The sequence below is a fragment of the Opisthocomus hoazin genome, chromosome 13 (assembly GCF_030867145.1).
Source record: "Opisthocomus hoazin isolate bOpiHoa1 chromosome 13, bOpiHoa1.hap1, whole genome shotgun sequence".
Lineage (NCBI taxonomy): Eukaryota > Metazoa > Chordata > Aves > Opisthocomiformes > Opisthocomidae > Opisthocomus > Opisthocomus hoazin.
This window is the reverse complement of record NC_134426.1, coordinates 26,039,187-26,061,759: the sequence shown is the minus strand read 5'-3', so window position 1 is coordinate 26,061,759 and position 22,573 is coordinate 26,039,187. Positions and strand designations below refer to the sequence as shown.

At 56.2% G+C, this 22,573-nt stretch overlaps 3 protein-coding genes across 13 annotated transcripts in view; 2 read left to right on the top strand and 1 right to left on the bottom strand.

Moving 5' to 3' along the window:
* The first annotated feature begins 3,183 nt into the window (after positions 1 to 3,183).
* Positions 3,184 to 9,992, top strand: OGFOD2 (2-oxoglutarate and iron dependent oxygenase domain containing 2). Its single transcript, XM_075434429.1, has 7 exons — positions 3,184 to 3,385; positions 3,475 to 3,531; positions 5,476 to 5,586; positions 6,596 to 6,695; positions 7,786 to 7,910; positions 8,378 to 8,635; positions 9,314 to 9,992. Exons 1-7 carry the CDS (start codon positions 3,263 to 3,265, stop codon positions 9,587 to 9,589), a joined length of 1,050 nt encoding a protein of 349 aa, XP_075290544.1. The 5' UTR covers positions 3,184 to 3,262; the 3' UTR covers positions 9,590 to 9,992.
* A 1,628-nt stretch (positions 9,993 to 11,620) lies between these two features.
* ARL6IP4 (ARF like GTPase 6 interacting protein 4) lies at positions 11,621 to 17,982 on the top strand. Of its 2 annotated transcripts, none has more exons than XM_075434432.1 (6): positions 11,621 to 11,701; positions 13,303 to 13,505; positions 13,878 to 14,213; positions 15,146 to 15,254; positions 16,577 to 16,646; positions 16,882 to 17,982. In XM_075434432.1, the coding sequence occupies exons 2-6, from the start codon at positions 13,316 to 13,318 to the stop codon at positions 16,936 to 16,938; spliced, it is 762 nt and encodes a 253-aa protein (XP_075290547.1). In that variant the 5' UTR covers positions 11,621 to 11,701; positions 13,303 to 13,315; the 3' UTR covers positions 16,939 to 17,982. The 2 variants fall into 2 exon arrangements, with proteins under 2 accessions (XP_075290547.1, XP_075290546.1); XM_075434431.1 differs by having other exon boundaries at positions 15,137 to 15,254.
* PITPNM2 (phosphatidylinositol transfer protein membrane associated 2) overlaps positions 17,954 to 22,573 on the bottom strand; it is a 145,715-nt gene continuing 141,095 nt past the window's right edge. For all 10 annotated transcript variants that reach the window (XM_075434417.1, XM_075434424.1, XM_075434423.1 and 7 more), the window contains one exon: positions 17,954 to 22,422. In XM_075434417.1, the coding sequence (XP_075290532.1) occupies positions 22,090 to 22,422 (333 nt within the window). In that variant the 3' untranslated portion in view covers positions 17,954 to 22,089. The remainder of the gene's footprint in view (positions 22,423 to 22,573) is intronic.

Genomic DNA, 22,573 nt, shown 5'->3' with positions numbered 1-22,573 from the left:
TTTTGCAATGCACATCCCAGCACACCCCATCTCGCTGCAGAGGTGCAATGTAACCAACAACAGAGGAGCCCACCTGTAAAAAATTGTAGCCAGGGCTTTAGCCACCGATAAGGGATCTTTCTTCTGCAGAGGAGCAGCTTCAACCCACTTAGTGAAGTAGTCGGTCACAAGAAGGACGTGTGTATTGCTCTGGCTCGTCTCAGGAAAAGGTCCTGCATAAACAAGTGTCAAGAAAAATCAATGTGATACTGTAGTATCACCCAAATGAGGGAAGTTAAAATCCCAGCCCGGCAAAACAAGCACTGTGAGACCGCCCACGACTCTCCTCTGCAATGTCATTTGGCCAGTACGTGCCTGTGACCTTAGTCAGCAAAAATACGCCCATCAGAGTCTCAATTCCGGGAAGCAACGCGCGCCCCAACCCCCACCATGCGTGGAGAGAGAGTGGAGCCAGCCACACGGCTCAGGCTGTGCCTCCCTGGCACCTCCTCACACCGACGCAGGCAGCTTTGGCTCACGTGGCAGGAAGTCTGAGGCCGTGACAAGCCCGTCTGTCGGGCACAAACACTCACCGTGAATGTCTAATCCCAGCACTTCCCAGGGTGATTCCACTTTGACAGGCCGTGCTTTCCGTGACACGTTCTTGTTGTGCTCTGCGTTCTGGCATGTTTCACACATTTTGATCTGCAGAGGGAAAAAGACGTATCAAAAGGGCTTTAAAACCTGCTGACAGGTTCTGTCAGATTCAGACCGGAGAGATTATGAAGGGATGAGGCGGACAGCATGTCTGAGCAGCTTCCTTCCACCCGATAAAAAAAGCAAGGTGCAGGAAAAAGAAGACAAAACACAACAGGCTGACACAGCTCACCTGTCACAAAACATACCCGACAGCTTTCTCCGACACAATAACCCATTTTCTCAATGTGGCCTATAGCTAAGACATTTCTCACCCTGCTTTTAGGCAAATACATTGTATTTTAAACTTCTGCTGCCGGCTAGAAAAACCATCAGCCCCAGGATGCTGGAGGAGCATAGGCTGCTCGGACCACGCAACGCAACCACGTTTCTTCACACCACACCGCTGCAGAGCCCTGCTGCAGGGAACTTTCAGCAACACAACAGGTGAGGCCAAGCAGCCGAGAGCCGGCGGAAACGCCGAGCTCCTCCTGTTACAACAGCTTAGGGAACCGGGCAGCTCTGGTAGGAATCCAGCCTGCTCAAAGCCAGACTCGCCAACGTTCGCCTGAAACAATCCCACATTCCCACGCTGGCCAAAACTGCCCTGCATGAGGAGGCCTACCTGTGCAGGATTCCTGGTGCTCGGGGGAAAGACATCCAATCTATCCAGCTGCCTCGGGACGTTCCAACAGTTTCACCTGCAGAGTTACTTAGTGCACGGCTTCAAAGCAACAGGCACTAGAAACGACATCGTCCCTGCACCGGGGCTCTTCTAGCTGCTGACCCGGGACCGCTGCCTGAACGTCCTGGGAAATACCGGCATCACCGACGCGGCCAGCGCTCTCAACTTACCCAGTCCACGACATCCTTCACAATCCCCAGCCAGTAGTACCGGCTCTGAATCCGGTGCACGGTCTTTTTCTGGCCCAGATGGTTCCCGATTTCGGTGAAGTGGCTTTCCAGGAAGACCTGACGCCTCCGTTCGGGATCCACAATCACCTCCCGCTTCTCCTCCTTCTTGGGTCCCACGTAGTAGAGGCAGCCGCCTGCAGATGCAAGAGGTTTATCTAAAACAACGCGCTCTCGCGGCCACTCCAGCTGCTCAGTCCCAGCGAAAGGGCCATTTTCTACAGCGGGGAAGATGCCACGAAGCGGGGCTGTTGCCATGGGAGCTTCTGCAACGGCTCTGGAGAAGCAGTTAAATGGGAATCACGCCCCCGATGAGCCCAGGGTCCTCTTTTCTACCCCCAGAGCTGAGCAAAACTGGACTTGGTGACCTCAGAGGTCTTCTCCAACCTTAATGGTCGATTCTAGGACTCTAAAATCCCCAGATAAGCCCAGGAACCTCTTTTCTGCCCCCAGAGATGAGGAAATCTGGACTTGGTGACCTCAGAGGTCTTCTCCAACCTTAATGGTTGATTCTAGGATTCTAAAATGCCCACATAAGCCCGGGAACCTCTTTTCTGCCCCCAGAGCTGAGCAAAACTGGACTTGGTGACCTCAGAGGTCTTCTCCAACCTTAATGGTTGATTCTAGGATTCATACATCCCCAGATAAGCCCAGGAACTCTTTTTTGCTCCCAGAGCTGAGCAAAACTGGACTTGATGACCTCAGAGGTCTTCTCCAACCTTAATGGTCAATTCTAGGATTCATACATCCCCAGATAAGCCCAGGAACCTCTTTTTTGCTCCCAGAGCTGAGCAAAACTGGACTTGATGACCTCAGAGGTCTTCTCCAACCTTAATGGTCAATTCTAGGATTCATACATCCCCAGATAAGCCCAGGAACCTCTTTTCTGCTCCCAAAGCTGAGCAAAACTCGACTTGGTGACCTCAGAAGTCTTCTCCAACCTTAATGATTCAATGATTCTACGATTCTAAAATCCTCCGCTACGACACAGCCGCCTTGGTCCCCACCGAGGACCACGCCACTGGGCACCGGTGCCGCCCCAGATTGCCCCCCCCCCCCCCCGAACACCGGGAGGCAGCGAGTGCCGGTGCCCCCCCGCCCGTCCCCAGGCCCGGCAGGCCCCTGCCTTCCCGCCAGCCGCTCGCAGGCCCCGCAGCCCCCCCAGGCCGCCCCCCCCGCCCGCTCTCCAGAGGGGGAGGCCGCGGCCTGGGGGCCGTCCGGCGGCTCCACCCGGGTCCCCACCGTCGACGACGAACTTCTGGGCGTAGCGCTTGAGGTTCTTCCTCTTGATGGAGCAGAAGCTGGGCGGGAAGCAGCCCTCGGCCAGCAGCCGGTAGATGTCCTCGAACTTGCTGCTGGGGCCGCCCGGCTCGGCCGCCACCACCTCCTCCTCGGCCACCTGCAGCGCCGAGTCCATGGCGGGGCCGGCGGCCCGTCTGCAAGTCCCCCTCGGCGGCGCTCGCCGCACCGGCGCCGCTCCTCAGCGCCCTCCCGCTGCCGCCGGGTTCCGCCTCTCCCTTCGCTCCTGTCCCCGTTCGGAATTTGCCGACGCGCCCTGGCTCGCCGCCGGCTCGACCGGAAGCGGCGCCCCCCCCACCCCCCGCGGCTCGGCGGAGCCCTTTGGCGGCCGGACCCGCGCCCAGGCCCCTCTCCTTGTCGTCCGCCGGCGGGAAACATGTCCGCGGGCCGCCCGTTCCTGGCCTGCGCCTGCTTCTTCTCGGACAACGTCTTCGTGGGACGCTACGGGCTGCACGTGCGGTACCGGGACGAGCGGCAGCTCCGCCGCGACCACGGGCGGGTAACGGCGGGCACCCCTCACCCCGCCCCCCTACCCGGCCGGCCCGGCGAGCGAGCGGTGCGTGACGGGCCGGGTGGGGTTCGTTGCAGGCGCTGCGGGAGCGGGGCTGCCGGAGCGAGGAGGAGTTCGGAGCCGCGGTGCGGGAGGTGAGGCCGGGCCGGGGGCTCCGCTCCGCTCCCCCGGGGGCACCGAGGGCCTCGGGGTGGGGGGGTGTTACCGGTGCAGAGCGCCCTGAGGTGGGGTCCCGGGGGGGTCCTGCCGGGCACGGCCACCGCCCGACTCCCCCCGGCACCGCCGGGGTCCGGCCGGGCTCCTCTGGGGACCCCTCGCCCGGTCACGGCGACGATGGAAGGTCCGTGTTCGGAGCAGGGGGGTGGTGGTGGTGCTGGACAGGGCTGGGGACCGGGGCGGCGCGGGGTCTGCACGCGCAGGATGCGTGCGGCACGATAAGCAGCACAGTACAGAATCTGTAATGCAACTGAGTTTAGGATTGCCAGATCCTACCTTAATCTATAATTTCCAACCGCTAGATCCTTCTTAATTTATAATTTCCAACCCCCCAGATCCTGACTTAACTTACAATTCCCAACCCCTAGATCCTACCTTAACTTATAATTCCCAACCCCTAGATCCTACCTTAACTTATAATTCCCAACTCCCTAGGTCCTAACATCATCTATAATTTCCAACCCCCTAGATCGTAACATAATCTATAATTTCCAACCCCCTAGGTCCTACCTTAATTTATAATTTCTGACCCCCTAGGTCCTACCTTAACTTATAATTTCCAACGCCCTAGATCCTGCCTTATAATTTCCAACGCCCTAGATCCTGCCTTATAATTTCCAACCCCCTAGATCCTACCTTAATTTATAATTTCTAACCCCCTAGATCCTACCTTAACTTATAATTTCCAACCCCCTAGATCCTACCTTAACTTATAATTTCCAACCCCCTAGATCCTACCTTAACTTATAATTTCTAACCTCCTGGGTCCTAATTTAACTTCTAACTTATAATCACGTGGACCCTCTGCAGATCGGGTCAGATCTTACCGCGTGGTTTGCTGTACCAATATAACCACCCTAATCTCAACAGTCATATAAAATAATACGAGATACTCACTCAGTCCTTGGGGAAAGCAAGTGACGGTGGAGGCGTCCCTGGCCACCGGCGTGTCGCAGCCCTCGCTGTCCCACAGCGGTTCAGGTCGAAGTTCCCCACTTAGGACTCACTTGATTTTATGGCCGGTGCTCTGGGTGCTGCTACGCTTCCCTGTGCTGCGACGGGGTCATCAACAGCGCTGGGCTGGCCGGGTGCCTGGGACCCTCAAGGCCGTCAGCCTGGCACCCAGGAGTCTTCAGGCTGGCAGGGAGGGGAAGAAGAAATGTGTTTGGTTCGTCTGCTTGGTTCCCAGGACCTTCAGGGGATGCGTACGTGACCCGCTCGGTCACAGAGAATGGCTGCTTGCCTTACAAAACGGCGTCAGTTACGCTCACCGCGTTACCAGGGGTCGGGAGCAGGGGGTACCGCACACCCTCCTTCCTTTTTTGCTGAGGAATGTTACAAACGAATCTCCTGGGGGGTTATTAAATAGGAAGAGCTGCCCAAATCAACTGCTAGTGCAGCTGTTTCCTCTGAAATGACAGATTAGCCTGTCCCCACAACACTTAGCAGTAATCCCTTCATGACAAGTCCTGTCTCCCTCCCAGCAAATGTCTTTATTTTAGACAACGCTTATATTGTCAGAACATAAGCCAGACTCTTAAAGCGTAGGCCGGCGATTCATGAGGCGTCAGAATGCCTGAAAGGGCTGAAACCTCGCAGCTCCGCTTGACACATCCATGGAAAGACTTCAGTTATTTTTTGAGCCATCTGTACTGAGAACGTGTCTCGACTCCCTCTTAGGCATTTGGCTTTTCAAATCTTTGTTGGCCCCATCTTGACTACAGAAAAGCAAAGGCACACACTCGGTCTGCCAGAGGTGCCCGGAACAAAAATAACTGGTTTAAAACAATGAGCAAATTCCTGGAATTGTTTCAGTTATCCCTTTTGATTTGCTAACAATATGTTCTAATGTTTGCTTGTAGATTGAGGCAGAAGTGCAGAGAAGAAAACAGTTAATTCATCAGTCAGCAGAACGCAAAGCCATCATCTCAAAGTGCTACAAACGAAAACACCCAGAAGTGTACATTCTGCAGGTAGGCAGCATGTTTGCCATCTATTTCCCACCCAAGGAACTGCCTGACAGTTTATTTTTGCGGTAGGAAGCCCTCTTCTCGGGATTGCCCGCAGTGCTAGGGCTGGACTGAATTAAAACCAAAGCGTAGCATGTCAAAATGGAATTAAAAACGTTCACAGTGTAGGATGTTCTCCAGGCAAGACTCCGCCTGGCTTACAGCCAGAGAAGGGTCATTCTGTACTGAAGCTGCCCCAGCACTGGGTACTGGACTAGGGATGCCATTAGTAATTTAGACCCAAAGCATCACTGCAGCAAACCGGGTCGGCGAGGTCTAACGAGCAGCCCCAGAAATCACCCTTCGCAGGCGTCACGCGCAGCCAAGTTACTGGTGACTCCTCTGAAGGGGGGCAGCAGGCTGCTGGCCTGTACACCCCCACCGCAAACGCGGGGCAGCCCTCTTTGTCGGGGGCTGCTCCGCTTTGAATTTCCTTGTGTTTGCCAGACCCGAGGCTTCCCAGCCGGGCAGTTACCGCAGATCAGCAGTGACACGCAGACGAGTTCACACAGGTTTACTGCTCCCTGGCCCTTCGGTAACAAGATCTGCTGTCGTCTGCCCTGCTGCTCCCTGTCGTGATCTGTGTGGGGAGGTGCTGACAACAGAGCGTAATCACTCTGTTGTGCTGAGGCCACAAGATGCTAAATCTGCTAGGAAAGGCTTTGCACTTACCTGTTAGGAGCCCATAATGCGAGCCAGGCTCTTTCCTGTCATGCTAAGGATAAATCTGGCCAGTTATACTTAGAAACCCATGAAGCAAGCAGCAACTTAACCCAAACCACCACGAAAATCACCAGGAACATTCTGCATTTCCTGCCACAGAAGTAACCCAAGTGTGACTGTCAGCCTTGCTCCCTAGACTCTGCATGTTTTCCTGTGCCTGCCTGGAAGTCCATTTCCCTCTTGGGCTGTAAAAGCCTGCGCAGGCTAATTGTGTTTCTGTGTATTTTTATGCTCCTTCCCTTGACGCCAGGATTCATTCCTGGCCCCAGATTTTCTAGAAATCGTGAGATACTGCACATCGCCGGACGCTCATCTCCATGGCCTCCTGGGCTACATCGAGTCCTTCTCAGGTAACCAAAACAGTGCATCAGCCGCAAAGATCTCCCCGTGTGACACTGCGGCTTCAGCGATGACAGCTGTTTTCAAGCCCTGTCTTTAATAGCTCCGATTTGATACACAGCTGAGACTAACAGGATGTTATTTGCTGCTTGACGAGCGTCTCTGGAGAGGCAGTATTGTGCAGCAGTTACGCTCTGGATGAGATCCTGTTTTCTGCTTTTCCAGGCCGTCTGCTGATGTCTCATCAGAGGCTCCGGCTGCGGCAGGGCTGGGGTTTTGGTTGTACCACAACCCCACGGGGAGCCTGCTGAAGGAACACTGTTAGCCTGGGGAGCTTGTTTTTCCCTCCCCACATGCTTTACTATTTCAGACATTCCCTGTTGGCGAGTCCGAGCTGAAATAGTTTCAGTCTGGATTTCGGTCTTTTTAATTAAAAAGAGGTCTGGGTTTTTGGGCTCTCTCCCTACCAGAAATGCTGACAAAATGTAGAGGGGAAGCTGTACCGTTGCCTCCTTTAGTCAAGGCAAAAAGAAAGACACAAACGTTGTGTATGTGCAGGGCTCTGGGATTTGTCCAAGGCACGATTTCCAGATGCGCAGCCTTTCCGTGCTGTCTGTATCTCGGCCCCTGTATCCTCAATACTGAGCTCCCCTAACACAGAGCTCTGGGGCTCGACCCAGAAAGGCGGATCAGAAGGCCTGGTCTCCCCCTGGTCTCCCCTGGCCCCATCCCCTGAACGACCTTGGGTCTCCTCCTTCCAAGAGGCTGTATTCCGACTGCCTGTGCTGAGCTGTTCCTTCACCGCCCTCCCTCCCGACCCTCTCAGAACCTTCCCCTGGCACATTCAGCAGGCACTTAAGTCGGTGCCAGATCTCCCGACTGGATGGGGAAGGCTGGAAACGAGGGGCCAACGTGAGAAACATCCCAGAGCCGATCCCAGGGAATGGTTCCAGCCCTTTGAGCAGCCTGAGCACGAAGCGAAGCACGTGGGTCCTGCGTTCTCACTGACACCGGCACAGCGTAGCCAGACAGCACGACAGCCAGGCGACCACTCTCACCTGTTATTTTCCCCAGCAAACAGTGTCCCCCTTCTCTTGACAGATAAGAGGATCTATCGACTCCCAGTGTTCACAGAGGAGTTCTGCCAAGCGTTAGTCGACGAGCTGGAGAACTTTGAGCAGTCGGACATGCCTAAAGGCAGACCCAACACTATGAACAACTACGGGGTAGGACTCTCTTGTGTTGACAAGCAGACTCTCTTTACCTCCTCGCTTCGCACTTCCTTCCCTTCCAAAAGCGTCCGTAATTTGAGCACAGCGCAGGTTGAGTACAGCCCCCTTGAAGTGAAAGGGCTGAGGGAATGTGTGTTGCACAGACAAAAGGATGGGGGGGTGCAAGGAAGGGGGGTGGGAGTTAGGGTCTCGGAGCAGAGAGCACCTTGTACTTAAGCAATACATATTTAAATCAGGAGCTAGTTTTCAAAAGAACACTGAACTTTTGATCTTGCTCTGTCTTTTCCCCATCACTTTCCACCTTGAGCCTCCTTCCTTTGCCTGTAGCTGGAGCATTTGCTCTTCAGTTCTTTATCCGAGCAAGCAGCAGGGTTGGAAGACAACAAGGGAGCTCTGCAGCAGCTCTGATGAAGCAGCAGATGTAGTTGGTCAGCTGTTCCCATCTCCTCTCTTTGAGACAGGTTTTACTAAATGAGCTGGGGATGGATGAAACATTCCTCACCCCCCTGCGTGAAAAATACCTGCGGCCCATAACGGCACTGCTTTACCCCGACTTGGGGGGTGCTTGTCTGGACAGCCATAAAGCATTTGTTGTCAAGTACGCGCTGCACGAAGATCTGGATTTGAGCTCTCACTATGACAATGCAGAAGTCACCTTGAACGTTTCACTGGGAAAAAACTTCACAGAAGGCAACTTGTACTTTGGGGACTTCAGGCAGGTACGGAGCATACTCCTAACCCGGACCCCGATTCTCTTCCCCGCTACCCTCCCGCCCCCCAGTTTCAAGGCATTACCTGTGTTCTGAAAAACAATTACTCACTTCTGACAGTCAAGCCTGCTCTGTCCCTTCCCCCCTTTTTTTTAAATGTCTTGGTTATACAGGAGCCTTTTCTGCTACAAGCACATTACCAGTGGTCAAGCTAATTGCAGACAGTTCAAAGAGAGGGCAGCAGCAGGTGTCATAGCAGGAGCTGGAGAAAAACAAACCAGCCCATCTTTCCCCAGCTGCAATAATGAGCAGGGAGGTGCTGAGAGAGAGAGAGAAGTAATTTATTTCAGATAAGACTTAAATATAAATCTGTAGCCCCCATTTCCTAGCAAGAAAGGAGTAAAAGCACCCTTACACTGGTGAAACAGTTTTTTTGGGTTTTTTTTTTGATTGAAACTCTGTCTTTAAATTCCCTCTGGACCCGGCACTGAGAATGTCTTCCTTGAAAACAGTTGCACTAAACTGCTGCCAAGGCACCGCTGAAGCGGCTGCATTTCAGAGGTGCAGCGAGTCCTCCCCGTGTTGCTCTGCGGGTGAAGAGGTGACAAGTGAAGGTTTCACCTCTTTGAGCATTGTTCTGCTAGGGACCTCCTGGTGTAATGCTGTGTCTGCCTCCCTTCGTTCCAGGATCCTGCCCCGGTGCCAAAGTACATAGAGATCGAGCACGTAGGAGCCCGGGGGCTGTTGCACCGAGGAGGGCAGATCCATGGGGCGCTGCCCATTGCCTCTGGGGAACGCTGGAACCTCATTATCTGGATGCGATCATCTGCCATCCGCAACCAGCTCTGCCCCATGTGCAACAAGAAACCCGAGCTGGTGGAAGCAGAGGGGTTTGGAGATGGGTTCACAGAAACCCCTGAAGATGACGAGCCTGAGACTGTGAATCTCTGTTCCTTGTGGTAGCAGATGGTAGGGCCCGATTTCTCCAGACCAAGTTGCCTAACACTCCTTTCTGACCTCTCAGACAGCACTAACAGGCTCTTTGGTGGATGCACGAGCCACCTAAGAAGTAGCTGTTGCCTTGGAAAGTGAATCAGATCTGTCCTGCTGGGAGGTTAGGGGAGCCAGCTGCTTCGACAGCTGAAAGAGCAGGTACTCAGCTCCACGCTTGGGCTGGAGGACTGCCAGGGAGATGCAGACAGCCTTAACACTTTGATTCACTGCAGAGGCTCTGTAAATATTGTCAGGGGTACAGGGAAAACACCCAAAGCTGCTTGGCCTTTGTGAAGACCTCCGTGCCACCAGCAGCGTCGCAGGTCCTGCTGTAAGCGGAAAAGAACGGTACAATAAAGCTCTACGCTTACCACTTCTCTGCTGTTCGCAGGGATTCCTCTCGTCTTCCAGGGAAGAGCTTTTTGTTGCTGGGTGACAGGGAGGGAACTGCTCGGAAGTGAGATACGGGTGATTCACTGCAGGCTGCTGGGAACGGCATAGAATTGCTGTCACTGCAGGTTTACCTACCGCAGGCTCATAAAAATCCCATCAGGAGCAATATAGGGAGAGCTGATCCCATGGGGTGGCCGAGGGGATCTCCGAAGGCCTCCACCAGCTCTCCCACACTGAGATTTCCCTTTCAAAGATTCTGTAAACCTCATTAAGCACACAGAAATGGACTTTAAGAGACGAAGCTCTGGGAGCCACCTGCAACACAGCAGAACTTCCCAGAGGGAAGCAAGAGCATGCATTGAGCACCCTCCCTTTAGTTTCGTGAACAGGTGAAAACAACCATCTCAGGCTGGGAGTGGCAGGCAGGCTGGGGCTAATTAATCAGGGCAGCACGATCTCCTGACAGCTGATGTGCTGGGAAGGTCAAGAGCTTTCCCTACCTCACTGCAGCTGAAGTCAGAGAGTCCCCCACCTACAAAACACAATGCCAAATATCTTTTGCTTTGGTGGCTGCATTGGCCTCTGTGGAAAGTTAATTGTATCTATTTGATATACAGACACGCCACGGCGTTTATCAAGGGGCTTTTTCATTTATTCAGAATCACAGAATCACAGCATGGTAGGGGTTGGCATGGACCTCTGTGGATCATCTAGTCCAACTCCCCTGCCGAAGCAGGGTCACCCAGAGCAGGCTGCACAGCACTGCGTCCAGGCGGGGCTGGAATATCTCCAGAGAAGGAGACTCCACAGCCTCCCTGGGCAGCCTGGGCCAGGGCTCCGTCACCCTCAGAGGGAAGAAGTTCTTCCTCATGGTCAGCTGGAGCTTCCTCTGCTTCAGTTTGTGCCCATTGCCCCTTGTCCTGTCGCTGGGCACCACTGGAAAGAGTCTGGCCCCGTCCTCCTGACACCCACCCTGCAGATATTTAGAGGCATTTCTAAGGTCCCCTCTCAGCCTTCTCTTGTCCAGGCTGAACAAGCCCAGCTCCCTCAGCCCTTCCTCATAGGAGAGATGCTCCAGTCCCCTCATCATCCTCGTAGCCCTGCGCTGGACTCTCTCCAGTAGCTCCTCATCTTTCTTGAACTGGGGAGCCCAGAACTGGACGCAGTACTGGATTCACTAATGGCAGCGTGGGGACTTTGCAGCTGGGTGATGGGGAGAGACTGGATGCGAGCGGCTCGCACCGAGAGTGCTGGTCTGCGCCTTCCCAGCAGACCCGCTGTGCTTTTGGCCGGGGATGCCATTAGCACACAGCGCTGATTACCTTCTCATTAGCAAAACCGATTAAAATTGCATCTCGGGGAGGAAACTGTCAGCTGTGTCTGTGCACGGAGCCGAATGGGTGGTATCAAGAAAACCAGCCGCCAAATCCTTGCCCTCAGCAGAAAACCCCCGCGCTTCCCATCTGGGCCTGAATCCGGCCCAAAAAACGGAGCGAGAGGCCGATGGCGGCCGGGCAGCCCCGACGCACCCCGGAACCAAAGAACGCGGCCGTGTTGCCGCCCGGCCCCGCGCACGGCGCCCGGAAGCGGGGGGGGGGGGGGGGGGGAGGCGAGCGCGGACCCGGCGGCGGGTGCCACCCTCGGTGCCGGCGGGGCGGTGCGGGGCCAGGCCCGGCCCGGGCGCGGCCGGTGAGTTCCCCCCCTCCCCTCTCCCATTACCTGCGGCGGGGGGGGGCCGGAGCCGAGCGGCCGAGCCGGCTGAGGGCACCGGGAGGGGGGGTGGGGGGGAGGGAAGGCCACGCGCATGCGCGCTGCCGTGGCACCCTTAGGCGGGGGGCGCGGTTAAAGAGCCGCGTTCTTAAAGGGACCGGTGCACCTTGCTCAGATTCTTAAAGGGCCAGCACGCCTTGTGCTAAGCTCTTAAAGGGCCAGAACACCGCTTGCTGAGGTGTTAAAGGGCCAGTGTACCTAGCACCGACCTCTTAAAGGGGCCAGTGCACCTTGCGCAGGTTCTTAAAGGGCCAGCACACCTCTTGCTGAGCTCTTAAAGGGCCAGTGTACCTAGAACCGAGCTCTTAAAGGGTCAGTGCACCTTGTGCAGGTTCTTAAAGGGTCAGCACACCTTGTGCTAAGCTCTTGAAGGGCCAGATCATCTCTTGCTGAGCTCTTAATGGGCCAGTGTACCTAGCACTGAGCTCTTAAAGGGCCAGTGCACCTGGTGCTGAGCTCTTAAAGGGCCAGCAAGCCGCAGGCTCCCTGCGTTGGGGTGCGAGGGAAGAGGTAGCCCCCTCGGGGCTCCTGGTTCGGGCGAGCCACCCCGTCCCCCGCTGCCAGCGTGTCGGGGGAAGACGCTGAGCCTCCGCACCTTCCCTGCCTGGCCCTGGCAGTTGGGGGGTTGGGTTCCCCCCCCCCCCCCCCCATTGAATTTCCACTCGGAACTGGAGCCCAGGGGTGATTCTCGAGGGAGCGAGTCGCCGCTCGGGACCATGGAGGTGGTAAACACGCAGGGAACGAAACGCAGCGATGGGAAGGAGCCGTGAGAGAGCGTTGCCCGGGCCCTGCTCTGCCGCCGGTGCCAGCTCGGTTGTTTAAATTACCGAGAGCGTATCTCGCGCCGCCTGGGCTGCGGCTGCGGGCAGGCTGACGGACGGGGAGGCCGCCTCCGCGCATCATCTGTTTTCTAAAAGCAAATTGGAATATTGAGAATTCATTCCTCCCCTCGCCTTGTGCCTGCTCTCGGCGTTTTAAGTAGCGGGGTGATGGACTCCGCGTCCGGCTCGGGGAGGACATTTCGTTCGTCTGGCTGTCACCGCAGCAGCCATCACGCCGTGCCGGTGACCGGCTGCGGTGTCCCCCCTGATGGCCCCCCTCCATGGGAGGTCGGCCATGGGGCTCAGCCTCACTCTCCCTGAGCCGTCACGTCCAGGGACAAATGGGAAGCGTGGGGAAAGCCTGGTGGAGGTTTTTCCTGGTGGGAAACCTGCTTTGGGACGGTTGTCTCGAGGCGGGCGAGGGCTGCCCAGGGACGGCAGCGCCGTCTCTGCGTGGTTCCCTGCTCTCCGCTGAGGGCTGCGTTTCGTGGGTTGGTGAAGCTCAGTTTGACCATGGGTGGGTGATGGGTAACCCCCACCTACCCTGCGCGCTGGGAGCGGAGAGGGACTTCAACAGGAGCAGGTCTTGCGGGGCCGGGCGGCTCTGGGTTGGATTTGAGGTTTTTTGGGCTGCCGATGGTGTCGCCGCTGAGCGAGGGTGCTGTGCCCCGTGGCACTGGTGCAGCCCGTTCCCTCCAGGGACTGACGCGCGATGGCCCACAGCCAGTCTCGGAAGCGATCGCGAAGCAGGAGCAAAAGCCACTCTCGGAGCGGACAGGAGAAGAAGGAGAAGAAAAGGAGGAAAAGCAGCAAGGACTCGCAGCAGGGCAGCAGCTCTCCTCCGCGGAAGCGGACCTCGGGGTCGCACAGACACAAGTCGAACTCGGCAGCAGCTACGGGAGGTAGGGGAAAAGCCCACGACCCCGCGCTTTCCCCTTGTTTTCCTGGGGCTGGTGCACAGAGGGTGCCCAGGTGGGAGAAGAGGGTCCCTGCTTTTAGTTAAAGGTGTCTGTCACCTTGCCATGCGCTGTGTGCGCATTTTGGTCTCGTCCTGACAAGCGCGGAGCCGCCCAGCCCCTCCGCGAGCTGCTCTGGCAGCGTGGCACCGCACGCAGGGCCGGGGCAAAGGTGTCGGCGCAGAGGGGCCTGTGCCCCGGCGTTTGGGGGCTTTGCTGTTCAGGCAGGAAAGGAACCGGGCTGGGAGGGGGATAACCAGCGTCCCCGCTGCCATGGGGCCAGAGCTGCTCCACTCAACCTCTTCTTACGTATTGCAGAAAAGAAGAAGGAAGGAAAGGAGAAAAAGAAGAGGAAGGCAAGTACCTCTTCCTCTGAGACAGCATCTTCATCCACCAGCTCCTCTTCGTCTTCCTCCAGCTCCTCTGATGACTCCAGTGACAATGACTCCAAAACAAAGAAGAGTCATCATGGCAAAAAAAAGCAGGCAAAACAGAAAGACAAAAAAAAGAAGAAGAAGAAGAAGAAGAGAATAAAGAAGAAATCAAAAAAGAAATCAAAGGAAAAGGCTAAGGAGGAGAAAGCCAAGGGAGATGCGGTGCCCGGCCCCTCGCTGGAGCAGTGGCAGAAGGAGTCGCTGGTGGACTCTGGACCAGGTAACGATGGCCTTTCCCTCCTGCTGAAGCCAGGGCACATGAGCGAGCAGCACGCTGGGGAAGGATGCTTGCACGTTGCCCTTCCTGGGACCCCTGAGAGGTGCCTGAGGGAATCAGGGCTGCATACAGGGGGGAGCTACAAAGATGATGAAGGGACTGGAGCATCTCTCCTGTGAGGAAGGGCTGGGGGAGCTGGGCTTGTTCAGCCTGGAGAAGAGAAGGCTGAGAGGGGACCTTAGAAATGCTTATAAATATCTGCAGGGTGGGTGTCAGGAGGACGGGGCCAGACTCTTTCCAGTGGTGCCCAGCGACAGGACAAGGGGCAACGGGCACAAACTGAAGCAGAGGAAGTTCCAGCTGAACAGGAGGAAGAACTTCTTCCCTCTGAGGTTGACAGAGCCCTGGCCCAGGCTGCCCAGGGAGGCTGCGGAGTCTCCTTCTCTGGAGATATTCCAGACCCGGCTGGACGCGGTGCTGTGCAGCCTGCTCTGGGTGACCCTGCTTGGGCAGGGGGTTGGGCTGGGTGACCCACAGAGGGCCCTGCCAACCCCAAACATTCTGTGATTCTGTGAGCCGCAGGCTCTCCTCCCTCTGACGTACTGTGGCCAGCTTCGAGCCAGGCCAAGTAAACGTAAGGAGCCACATTCAGAGATTAATTTGTGACGAGTTCAGATGTAGTTCACAGATGTGAGTGGGGAGCGAAGATGCCAGCTGGAAGGACGCAGCCAGCAGTAACACAGCGGCAAAGCTGGTACTGGCTTTGGGACGTGAAGCGGCCCTTCCTTGGCGTGGTTCATCGCTGAACCCCGAGTCGGCTGGGAAGCCTCTGCGGCATGCGTGTCTGTTCGCCGCAGCGCGGCGCGGTGCCCCTCGGCCCGGAGCCGGCCCCGCGAGCGCGGCTCTGACTAACTGACGCGTTCCAGTTTTGACAGATGAGCAAAAATCCCGAATCCAGGCGATGAAGCCAATGACGAAGGAGGAATGGGACGCGAGGCAGAGCGTCATAAGGAGAGTCGTGGATCCGGAAACGGGGAGGACCAGGTATGATCCCTGGGGAGAAGGGAGGAGGGTGGTCCGTCCGCATGCGCGGTGCGTGGGTCAGAGCCCCAGAGGCTGCCTGTCCCCGGCACTGCAGTACCACGTGTGGACAAAGGACCCCTTCAGCAGCAAAGGCTCGAGCCGATCCCTCGCAGCCCCCTCCCGTCAGACCCGGTGTAACTTACCCAGAAAGCGACACGTTTGACACCAAAGTATGGAGTTGTGCTGGGGCTCCACGCGAGGGGCACCGGGCTGCGTCCTAGCCAGGAGCTGTGGGGTGCAGACACCAGAGCACCCTGCTGCTGGAGGCAGGAGGTTTGTTCCTTGTGCTGTGACGAGTTCAGCTTGTCCCCGGTAAACGGGACTCTGCACCCAGGGCAGAGCAGGGACCAGAGGGGTGACTGACACCTCCTCACCCCGCTGCGTCGTGCAGTGGCCTTTCAGTGCCAAAGCACACAGGCACTAGCACCCGGGTGCAAGCGAGGAGGGGGGTGCGTGTGTGCCCCTCGGGGTTACCGACAGCAATCAGACCGAAGCTCATTTAGCTGCCAAATAGAAATGACCCAGTTTTTTAATAAACTGCATCCTCTCAGCAAGCAGAAAACATCATGCCGAAGAGAATTGGGTATGACACGTCCAGTCTTAAAATAGAAGGCAGCCTGCGGGGCTCAGGGAGGTGTGGAACAAAGGTCGGTTCCCTGTAAGGCACGTAATGAAGACAATTAAATTTCTGTTCGTGTTCGGAGGTGTGAGCCGCCTCCGACGCTGCTAGGAATTTGCTCGGCAAGACGCTGCCCGGTCTGGCTGCCTTTCAGGCCCAGACTGGCTCCTGTTTCTGAATGGCCCTGCAGTTCCCTGGGGCAGCCGAGACCAGACCTGAACCCTGTGGGAGGAAAGGAAGGGGTTGTGCAGGGATGGGGAGGGGGCCACTGCTGTTGACAGCAAAGCCTCTGCAGATGGTGGGGTGGCAGGAGCTGCAGGGACAGCTGGCCCATGCAGGGGGATGCTGATTTCTCAGGGGACCCCCACCTGTCCTTCCTGTGGTGCAGTGACATTAACCCCACAAGAGCAAGGGAAAAGCCCTTTTAAGCTTTTTAAGCTCGATATGCCCCCCCCCGCAAAGTCTCCTAATGCAGTGTCAGGGTGGGTCGTCACTGGCCTTGCCTAGAGGTGCCTCAGCCCGGCACCCAGCCCTGGGCACCGTGAGGGAGCTGGTGGCTGCGTCCCTGAGCTGGGGCACAACAGCAGCCCCTTCTGTGGCTGGGAACCAGCGTGGCTGGAAGGACCTGGCCCTCATGGCTCGTGGCCCTGTGCTTGTCTTCCAGGCTGATCAAGGGAGACGGCGAGGTACTGGAAGAGATCGTCAGCAAGGAGAGACACAAGGAGATTAACAAGGTAGTGGGGACTTGCCGCCAGCGTGAGCTGCTGGTGGGCGGCCGGGCGCAGCCGGGGGGGCTGCTGCACCCAGGGGTGTTGTTTTGCCTCCCTAGGGACCCCCCCACCGATGCTACCAGGGCAAACGGAGCCCTGGCAGCTCTGTAGGGTCCCCTCTGGCTGGATGCTGGGGGTCCTTCATCCCTGGGCCGGTGGTGCTGCGAGCACCCGTGCCTCTCTCTCTCTCCCCTTGCAGCAAGCCACGCGGGGGGACGGGCTGGCCTTCCAGGCGAGGACGGGGATGCTGCCGTGAGTGTGCGGCCACCGGCCGGGCCGGGAGCCTGTCCTGCTGCCCGCGCCAGCCCAGGCCTGAGCCTTTGTCTCTGGACCGTGCAGACAGCACCGCGCCAGGATGCTTCCCCCGGGGCAGTTTCCAGTTGCTTTGTAAGTTATTGACTGGGAAGGAGAGCGACTTTAATGGTTCGTCTCCCAGCTTCTCCCCTCCCTTTCCTGACTGGGGCTGTTGTGGCTGTAACGCGCTTGGACCTGCTTGCCCCGGTGCCCCTTTTGCTGCCGGAGGAGCTCAGCAGCACCCAGGGGACAGGTTTGCTGGCGCGGAGCACCTAGAGCTGCTGCCAAGGTGCAACGGGCTTCGGTGGGCAGGAGCCAGCTCTGTGGCCAGAACAGGGCATGTGCCGGGGCTGCGAAATACACAGCTGGCTGCCACTTTGTCCCTTCAGGGGCTGCTCTCGGCCCCCTCCTTGCTGGATCTGCGTGCCCGGTGCTTACCCGGTGCTGCAGGCCCTTCGCACTCGCCCACCCTGCTCGGAGAGGAGCGGCTGTGCCGCTGCGTGGCTCTGCTCCAGCTGCAGCTCTGCTCCGCGCCTTCAAGTGCCACCCTCCGCTGTGCCCGGGGCTTCTCCCAGCCCTTCCGCTGCGTCACCTCGTTGGGTGGCCCGGGGGACACTGACCTGGCAGACCGCGCTGGCATGCTTTGCAGGAGGGGGGTGGCTTTGCTCTGCTGTCTGTTCCTGCATGCGACTTGTGTCCCGGGCAGCGTTAGGGCTCTGTGCTTCTCGGGACCGTGCCCATGGCTGCTGTGAAGCAAACAGCTGGCCTTTCCCCCACTGCAAAGTCCGTAAATCTATAAACTGTAAAAAAAAAATATACAAGGACATATGGGTTAAAGGACAAATGGGTCCTGCAGGACTGACCTGCGCCGAGGGTTTCCACGTTCTGTTCATCGCTGTAACCCCATTAAACTGGCGCCTGCTCACATCTTGGGTTTTGCGACTTGTCTGTTCGTAGAGCCTCCCCAAAATAAAACCCAAACCAGACAGAGAAGAGCCTTCCCGTTTCTTTAATCTGTGTAACTCACAATGATACTGTACACAAAGCACACCCAGGCATTGGAACGATGCACTAACAGCAAGGAGGAGAAGGAAGTCGTACAGAAGGTTTGTCACGCACAGGCGAGTCGTCGGCACGGTGCTGTACACGCGGGGCGTCCCCGGCGCGGCTGCCGGCGCCCTCGGGCATGCCCTCCGGCGGGTCCCCACACACACGTCTGTCACCCCGAAAGCAATTTTTTATAAATAAAACACAACTAACATCGTTGGAATATAAAATTGACAGTCGAGGGTATCAAGAGGCAGAGGGTGCCGAGGACGGGGAGGGGACCGTAAGGCTTCTAGAACTAACAGGAAATGCAGCAAACGGTGGCGATACCTGAAGAAGGGGCTGCTACAGCAAGCACGGCGGCTGCTGGGCGGAGCGGGGCTTCGGTAGTAACCCTTTGGCTAGTTACTGCGCTCGGCTCGCCTATCGGACACTGTAAACGTTTTTTTTGGTATTAGGATTTCGCCTCATCTGACTGAGTGATCCGGCAAACCCAGGAAAACAACTCGGAGGGAATGCATGGGCTCCTCTTTTTATTTTTTAAAAGACTTTAAAGGGACAGCGTCAGGTAGAAAGTCTGGCCCAATAGCGCAGGAATACAAAAAGCTGCTTTTTATCAAAAAACTGAGCTCCACGGCAGAGTTTGATTCCCATGGAAACAATTAAAAAATTAAAAAAAAGGAAAAAAAAAAAAAAAAAGAAAGACCGAGGCAGCCTGTGCAGCGCGGGCTGTATTGTGCTCGTGTGCGAGAAGAGGACGTGGGCTGCAGCAGGAGCAGCGCGACCGTCGCCGGTCGCACCGACGGCTGCCCAGACAACGGCGATGGGGAGGGGTACAAGAAACTGCGTCTTCTTTCGGTGTTTGAAGCAAACGAGTCACTTGTAACAAAGACAGATTAAGTCTGTAACCTGACAGTGCCCCTTTAGTAAGGATGGAACGTACGTTCACCTTTCCCTCACGGCATCCGAACGGATCCTCTTCCAGACGCGTGGAAAGGCATTGGGTCACATGCATCGCTCTCCAAAAACAGCTCGGAACAAACAGGTTATAAACACGGAGTGAAACTATTGCTATAGTTCTTCGAGTGAGTAGCGCGTTGCTCTCCGCTTCAGAGAGATGAGTGCCAGATGGGGGCGGCTGAGGAGAGACGGATGCAGACGACGACGGACTGAATCGGTGGAGAAAAAAAACTTATTGGTGTTATTTCCCGGTACCTACACCCACCTCATCTGGTTTTATTGCAGCGATAAAGGTCCTGCTCTACAGTTGCTTCTCCGTGTTGGATCCGTACAATGGCAACAGATGGGGGGGGGCCAGGGAAAGGACCCGGGCGAGTTTCGAGAGGCTCAACACAGGATGAGGGCGGCGGTGCTGTGAGTGTCAGCCTGGATGGTTAGTAGCTGTTCAGAACATGAAGTGATGGAGAGGTGAGTATAATATTGCACTTCTGCATTCATTGACAGTTACATTAAACTTGGTCCATAAATTAATTGCTTTGTACATAATGCCTGAAACAAAAAGCTACATTTTTAAATATTAATAAACCCTGAAGGTTCCAGTCCCTCCAGACATTTTTTTTTTCTTCTACATAAATAAATAACTTTCAATTTTATATATCCACTTTTTATGTTGAACATTTACATTCGCCTCTGTTTTACACTATCTACACATAAGAAAATGTGAACATCTCGTCAGCACGGGACAATGTACAAATCGTGCCTCGGCTGTGGGCTTGGAGGAAAGGCGGATTTTGCAAAGGCCATACCCGAATTTGCAGGAATTATTTTGTGATGTGGCTTGGTGACTTCACGGGACGGATTGTGGCTTGGCTTCCTACTCGGATGGCATCTGTTCGAGATAACACTTGACTAGCAAAACGCTGGGACAATTCACATTGTTTTTAAACCCGGTAAGCTCCGGGTGTACATTCAGAGAGAGCTCAGCTGAGTCGGCAGAAAGAGAAGTCAGTTTTCGGTAACAAAAGCCATCGGACTCCTTCTCTAATTGAGCAATTACCAAAAGAGAAGCGGTTCGACACGTTGCAGTCGGGCTGCAAGATGCGGGAGATGCACGGGGCGGCGGGCGGGCAGCTGGGTTGGAGCGCTCCGCCGGCTCGGACGCCGTCGGCAGCTCAGCACTGTCCCTCCTCTGCCTCCGCTTCGGCCCTCGCACACGGGATCTGCCTTGGACGGCTGAGGAGAGGTGGATTTGCCTACCGTGGCCCAGAGCCAGCGAGCAGAGCAGCGTTCACAGTGCTGTGTGTCTCAGTGCGGCCGTCCTGCACTTCATATTGAAACAGGTAAGAAAATGAAGCAGGCAAGTCTAAAAAATTCTTTGTTATAAATAAGATCCTCAGAAGTAGAAAGTGGTATAAAGAGAGGGAAGTGTGGCGGGGGGAAGCAGGGTTACACACGCTCGGGGAGCTCGGTAGGGCTATAAAATCTTCACGTGAAGAGGCCAACCGGAGTCTGTAGATGGGCGCCCGGGCGGTGCGTGCCAGGAGGGACCCACGCCGACCCGGCAGGGACAGGACTAAGGGGCTTTTTGGCAAGCCCTCGCTCTAGGCACTGCTCTCCTCCGCGCTCCCGTCCCTGCACCGCACACATCTTGGTGTCACCGGGGCTGCCAGCCAGCAGCCAGCTCTTCGCCCCGCGCACCGGCAGCTCCCCTCTGCCACGCACCCACGCCGGCTCGCTCCGGCACCGCGCGAACCGCCAGCTCAGGCACGTCCGCCGAGAAACACACCGGGAAAATCAAGATATGGCCTTTTCTTAAGCTTGCCTGACGTTGTTGGCACGCTTCCTTACAGTCTCCTTACTGCTGGGAAAACTTCTGCACAGATTTTTTTTTTCTTTTTTAAATATATACATATATATACGTGTGTGTGCATATGTATATGCATATATGTATATATATACACACACACCCTGGCTTAGCAATAGTTCATTGTCATGCACTACAAACAGTTAGGTGTAGCTACATGAGATGGTAACAGGTTTCCATTCTAAAAATCATCAGTGCAAAAAACAATGAGGTTTTACAGTTCAGTAACTACAGGTAAAAGAAGCGAGTCTGGTTCCCATGAAAGCTGCTACTGAACCTGGAGAGAACCTGGGAAGAAGAAAAACGTCTCGGAGGTGGGTGCTGAGACAGTCAGACCCTGCATTTGGATGAGAAGAACTGCAATGCAACCGAGCCGCTGAGTGCCTTCAGCCGCTTCCAAAGATATGGCGGTTACTTCTGGAAATAATACATAGTGAGAATATTTGGAGACTTTAACAGCAAATTAAGTGTCTGAGGTTTGCTCAAACAAAATAGCTTGTATTCCTCTTTTAATAGGTCAACGCATTAAATTCAATCGGCTTCTAAAAGGTCTCTTAAAAAAATAACAGTAGTAACAAGAATGACCCCACTTCCTTGGGCGTGAATCTGCCGACGTTCTGCCTCTACCGACAGCATCGAGACAGCTTTGTGTTTCGCCACCGCGCGTACTCCTCGAGCAAGTGGCTCAACTTCAAGCTCTCCGTACAGGTAAAGCTCTCGGCCGCTCCGCCTGGCACAGCCGGTGATCAGTCCCTCGCCCGGGGCTGTCTGTGCCGGGGAAGCAGCGTGCGTACCGACCCCCCACCCCAGCCCGGGCCGGCACCGGCAGAGCGCCACAGCCTGACTCCTGGGACGACCCCGAACAAGGTCCCCCAGCCTCATCCCCTGTTCCTGTGGCTCGGAGGACAGCACTCGGTCACGCGTACCGGAGCGATGGCTAACAAGGCGAGGAGGCACATATTTACAGTCACTAAACCTGGATAAGAGAAGGAGGCAGGAGAGCGCGCGCGATCTTGACCTGGAGACTTTTCCCCCCACCGATTTCCAACCGTTCCTTGGGCTCACGCTGCACAAACCTGACGCTCCTGCTGCAAGGCCTGCACGTTCTGCGTGGGAAACATCCCGTCTCTTCCCAGAACACCACGATGTTATTGGAGTAGCACCATATTTACCCTTCCAGCCCGTGACGTCGGCCTCGTCCCTCTTCCCTTTTGTTTTCTCCTCCGGTGGCTGCAGCTCTGGCTATTTCTGCCCCAAGAGGCCAGAGTCCAGCCGGGACGCCGTGCTCCGGCCCCAGCACCCCGTGGCGATGCTCATGCTTCTTTGGCTGCGTTCCCTGTCCCTCTCCTTGTCGCCGTCGGACTGGCTCTGGGTGCGCTCGGGGCGGTGGCCGGCGGCCGAGGGCTGGGAGGAGATGGTCCGCAGCAGGTGATTCCTCTTGCGCAGGAACTCGGTCTGGCTGGGCAGCCCGAAGCTGCCTTTCCGCAGCGCCATGCGCGTGGTGTTCTTGGCGGGGCGCGAGCGGTGGTTGTACTCCAGCTGGGCCAGGTGGGCTGCATACCCCTCCGTGATGAACTGCGAGACAAAGGGGATGAATCACACAGAATCCCAGCATGGTAGGGGTTGGAAGGGCCCTCTGTGGGTCACCCAGCCCAGCCCCCTGCCGAAGCAGGGTCACCCAGAGCAGGCTGCACAGGACTGTGTCCAGCCAGGTCTGGAATATCTC